The 5599-nt window shown below is 39.3% G+C and overlaps 1 protein-coding gene across 1 annotated transcript in view; it reads right to left on the bottom strand.

Annotated features, from left to right (window-relative positions):
* Positions 1-5599, bottom strand: part of HHAT (hedgehog acyltransferase) — a 721086-nt gene that overhangs the window by 453647 nt on the left and 261840 nt on the right. The window contains exon 7 of the mRNA XM_007953746.1: positions 5226-5376. Within this exon, the coding sequence (XP_007951937.1) occupies positions 5226-5376 (151 nt within the window). The remainder of the gene's footprint in view (positions 1-5225; positions 5377-5599) is intronic.

The following is a 5599-nucleotide window of genomic DNA, read 5'->3' on the forward strand; positions in this document are numbered from 1 at the left end:
CTGTTGCATTGTGGTAAACTGTAGTCCATGACATGAGACAAAGTATATGTGAACTGCTGTATGGAAAGTGAATTTGCTCTGTAAATCTTCACCCAAATCACAATAAAAAAAAAGAAGAAGAAGAAGAAACTGCCACTTCCTGAGGATTCACTATATGCCAGACTCAATCAATCCTCATATCATACTTATGAAGCAAAACCAAAAAAACCCAAACTCTTTGCCGTTGAGTTGGATCCTACTCATAGCAACCCCTCCTTGGGTTTCCGAGACAGTATCACTACAGGAGTAGATAGCCCAATCTTCCTTCCAAGGAGTGGCTGATGGGTTTGAACTGCCAGACTTCTGGTTAGCAGTCAAATGCCTTAGGCGCTATGCCACCAGAACTCCCCTTATGAGGCAAGTACTATTATTATCTCCACTTTAGAGATGAGATAACTGGCCCAAAGAACTTAAATTATTTGTCCAAAGTCACACAGCTAGTAAGTAGCAAGATCTTAATCTAAGTTGTCTTCAAAGACAAATACTCTTACTAACAGCACTTGTCCTAACTTTTCTCCTTTATATTCTCCTTATGTTCATCCTTGCCCCTGCTTTCCACCCCACAATGCTGGTAGATAAGTTGTACATTTCACCAACAATGAGCATGCTACCCTTCCTTGAAACTTGAGGATAAATATGATTCAAAGGCAGGCCTAATGCAAAGCTAGCAGTTTATATATAGTTTTATGTTTTTTTTATCATGTACCATATACCTGACTTAATTCTCCAGGTAGAGACCTATAGTCTCTATTGACCTAGCAGCTCATGCAATCAATGCTGAAAGAAAGAACTCAGGCCTCTCTGCATGCCAACCCAAAGAGGTCCCCATATATTAAAGTCCAGTAACCACCAACAGTGCCTAGATCCCTCTGGCATAAGCAGTGATACATGAGTTTGCCAGTAAAGACCTGAGAGCATCATAACTCAAGAAATGCAGAAGGCAAGCTAGGTGAGATAACTGAAATTGACCCATAACTCACTAGCCACCATAGGAAATTCTAGCCCTTTGCATACTTTGCTTCCATAGCTAGAAATGAAATCAGGGAACAGGATCACACTTCTAATTTGGAACCTCAGGCATGCAATGGCACCATTAATGACTCCTGGCAAAAGATGCTCATTACAGAGCTCAGCTCACCTAAATTAAAACACGAGACATAAAAATTAAGCAGAAAATTCTCAATTTTTCAGGTCCATAAGACACAGAAAAACCATATAAGCGAGAATACACATATTCCTTGGGGTCTTGTTATGCCTACAAATATCTGAGCAGGCATTATACATGAAAGAGAAGAGCTCTGAGAGAAGAAAAATAAACAAGCCCATCAAGTCCAAACTTTCAGGACTGGGGCTCCAAGTGAATACCAATTTTTCATGGTCAATTTGAACTATCGTAAAAAAAAAATATTATTTCTCATCTGATGGCCAGTTTCAACTGTTCCATGATATAGAGGTCAGACTCCTCTGACATAGTAGACTGCTGGCTTCAAGTTTTCCCTCACTGCTGAGTGGACTGAAAGATAGTGCAGCCAGTCCACACACTGTCCAGGCATGTACAGCTCCTCTAAAATGGGAAGATAAAAGTTCATCTCTCACTATTACTTCTAAACCTCAGTCAGGGCCAATTTGCTGGAAGTATGGGTTACCATTAAACAGTTTCCAAAGATTGTTTTAAAATTTATTTCTTCTCCCCTGCCCTTTGTGTCACTGTATGAATGGCTGCCATAGCCCATCAGAGCAACATCCATCACCAGCTCCCATCTTCTCTCATATTTAAACCAGCTGCTTCAAGTCATGGTGACCTCATGTGTATCATAGTAGAGCTGTGCTCTATAGAGTTTTTAAAGGTTGATTTATCAGAAGAAGATTGTCAGGTCTTTCTTCTGAGAGGCACCTTTGAGTGGACTGGAAACTCCAGCCTTCTGGTGAGCAGCCAAGTGCATTAACCATTTGCACCACCTAGTGACTTCTCATCTACTCATGACTAAGTTCTTCTCAGACTTAAATCGAGGAAGAGAAGGTGATCCCCTGTCTGCAGCACTACCTCAACAGATGGCTCAGAAATACCAACAGAAAGTTAGATGTAAATAGAAATTCAAAACTTATTTTCTCTTGACATGCATTCTTACAGCAAAAAGTTTAGAAAATAGGCACTAGGACTGGAGTTAGGGTTATGCCAGCAGATCCAGAACACACACATGGTAAAACTCCTCACAAAGACAAAGAAGCATCTGTAAACAGTACAAAAGATAACATATAATTTTTATTCTTTTTTAATTAAGAAACTATTTATGAGCCTTCAATTGTGCAGCATAGCTCAGAGAGTTAATCTTCCTTCCCAAATTTAACTACATCATGTGGAAAGGCCATTGCATATGAATAAAGACCCAGATGTTTCTAAGTCTAATTGGCAAACCAGAAAACTCTTCAGAAGCTTCAATAGAATAAAATTTGAAAGGTAGAACCTATACCTGTACATGATAATGGAAGCCAGGATAAGAGTTTAAGTCATTCTCAGGTAATATCATATTTTTGAATTTGTCACAAGCCCTTGTAAACATCTCCCTTTAGAAGTACATCACTCCAAGGGGTCACCCCACAGGTTCTTCCTCAAAGGAAATTTTCTACATAAATCTCTTGTCCACGTTTGTCTTAAAACTTTAACTGAGAGGAAGGAGAGGGTCTAGTTCTAATCAAGAAGATGTGAACAGTCTTGGCAGACATGCTGTCTCCATCTCTGTGATGGGTATATGACTAATGGTCTTAAACGGATAAATAAATAAAGGACAAGAAGATAATCATTCTAAGTATGAAATACAGTGAGCTGTCTAAACTGCCTCTTGCAACAATTCAATGGATAGATAATTACAGACAAGGAGCCAGGAGTGTGGAGCCAGCAGACCTGTCTGGGAGTCACAGAATTTTATTATACAGATGATACTGAAGAAGATCTTTAGGAGAATATGCTTCCCAAGAAATTCACTAACGCAAGTGCTCACCCAGAGCAGGCAGACACTTGTGACACCTCAAATCGGGCTGGGTCCCAACCCATTTCTTCAGAAAAATGACTGTTATGAGTAGGTCAAAAGTTAACAGCCTTCCAACTAAGCTCACTTGTTAAACAAGAATCACTTCTTGGCCTCCTAGTTAGATATAACCTCTTTGCTAGCATTTCCCAACCTTGCCATTAAAACTGGATGACCTATGATATTCAATGAAGCAATGAAGAACAAACCAAAGCAACTACTTGACATTCCTTTTAATAACCATATAGAATTTCTAACTCCAAGAAGCAAATTGGATCAAAAGTAAAATGAGGTTAAATAAGGCTTAAATTCAGCATCCTTACATTAGAATGGAAAACCAGCATGTTGAGTAATTAACCCCATATTTTTAATACCAACTTTTGTTGTTTTCAGTTGCAGCAAGTTAGCTGTGATTCACAGTGACCTCATGTACAACAGAGCTAAACACTGCTTGGTCATTGTGCCATCTCCATGATCTTTGATATGTTTGAGCCCATTTTTGTGGCTACTGTGTCAATCAATCTCATGAAGGGTTTCCCTCATTGTTACTGACCAACTACCAAACATGATATCCTTTTTTAGCAAATGATTTTTCCCAATGACATGTCCAAAGTAAGCAAGACAAAGTTTCACCATACTCTCTTCCAAGGAGTGTTCTGGTTTCACAACTTCTAAGACTGATGTGTTTGCCCTTCTAGCAGTTCATTCAATATTCTTCAACAACACCACAATTCAAATGCATCAATTCTTCTGTCTTCCTTTTTCATTGCCCTACTTTAACGTGTATATCAAATGATTGAAAAAATCCTGTCTTGGGTCGAGAGCACCCTATTCATCAAAGTGACAATGTCACTGGCCATGGATTTATGCCATTTGATTTCCTGACTATTGCTTCCATGGGCAAATAGCAAATATCAGATATGACAATATTCACTAAGCTCTTCCCCTACAAAAGTCTTGGCCTTCTGCCCACAGAGATAAAATATATGTCTGAATGAGCCACAGTTATACCAGTATGGCAATTATGAGCAGGGTCAGGCTCAAGTCAGGTATTTAGAGTATAAAATTTAAGCAGGCACTGACTTTCAGGGTTGTGCAAGTACTCACTCTGAGGTATTTATATTAGGTTTGCAATTGCAAAGTAATTCTGTCACTAGTTACATACTGGAAGTGATAAGAAAAACAGCATGTCAGCAAGCAAGTCTACCTAGAGAACAACTATCAGAAATGGCAGGGAGGCTGAAGGATCTTTTGGAACAAAGATTTTAGGCCAACCATTAGTTTATAGAACAAAAACAGAAACAGTGGGAAAACTCTGAAAAAGCATCAGTCTATCCATGTGCAGTAAGTATAGAACTAATATAATGGTAAAAGCTAATATTTGTAAACATCTATTATGTGTCATGCTTATTTAATCTTGAAAACAACTCTGCAATAGGTGGTGGTATTATTACTATTATTATTCCCATTTAATAGGTAAGAAAACTAAAACAGAGAGATTTGGTAAATTGCCTATGATCCGAAAGTTACTAAATGGTAATACGGGCCTATGTTACTGTCTCAAGTCCTTTTTTTCTTTTTTAAATCTACAGCTTCATGTATATAGATGTTATTTGCAAGAAAAATAAAGAACAATAAAATAATTAACATGGGATAGTATAAGAAGCTCTGGTAGGGCAGTGGTTAAAGCTTTTGGCTGCTAACCAAAAGTCAGCATGGTTCTAATCCACCAGCTACTCCGCAGGAGAAAGATGAGGTAGGCTGCTTCTGTAAAGATTTAAAGACTTGGAAGCCCTATGGGGCAGTTCAGCTCTATCCTATAGAGTTGCTATGAGTCAGAATCGACTCGATGGCAGTGGGTATACGATAGTGTATGCCAAGTTCATAAGAAACCACTCCAAACATAAAAATCTGTACATTTACAATGTACACCAACTTTGCAGGAAATTTTATCTCATGTATTTTCAAAGCCTGACATATTTTTGAGGGGGCCAGAGGCATGGATTGTCACCCTGTTAGTGAGATGAAGAAACCAAAGTACAAAATTAGCTTGAGTGAAAAGCAATGAAATGGCCTTAGCCCAAGCTCCCTGAAGCCAGCCAATCCATGACTCTTCTTACCAGACACCCACAAAGGACTTTAACAAGTCAAGCCACTGACCTCCACATGCCCGTGAAGCTGAACATGGTGCTCACACAACGTGGCAGGGGCGGTGGTTTGAGTCCATCCAGGCGCATGAGCAGAGCTGGGACACCAAAGAGCACCAAGTACTTCACATAGAAAAAAAGCACTTGGGCCAAAGCCAGTCCTCCTGAAACACAAAGGGGCTCATTAGACACACCAAAAAGATATGAGCAGCACTCCAGGAACTATACCACTTGCTCCTGCTTGTCTATCTACTCTCCTTCTTCCCCTCACCTCACACATGAAAAAGTATCCCACACTAGTTTTGATCAATGAAATTTATGGATTAATAAATACTGCAAGCTACTTTGTTAATGGTGGAAGACAACAGGATCTCTTAACAGTCATGT

The sequence above is a fragment of the Orycteropus afer genome, unplaced genomic scaffold (genome assembly GCF_000298275.1).
Source record: "Orycteropus afer afer isolate SDZICR_OR568_19922 unplaced genomic scaffold, OryAfe1.0 scaffold00013, whole genome shotgun sequence".
Taxonomy (NCBI): Eukaryota; Metazoa; Chordata; class Mammalia; order Tubulidentata; family Orycteropodidae; genus Orycteropus; species Orycteropus afer.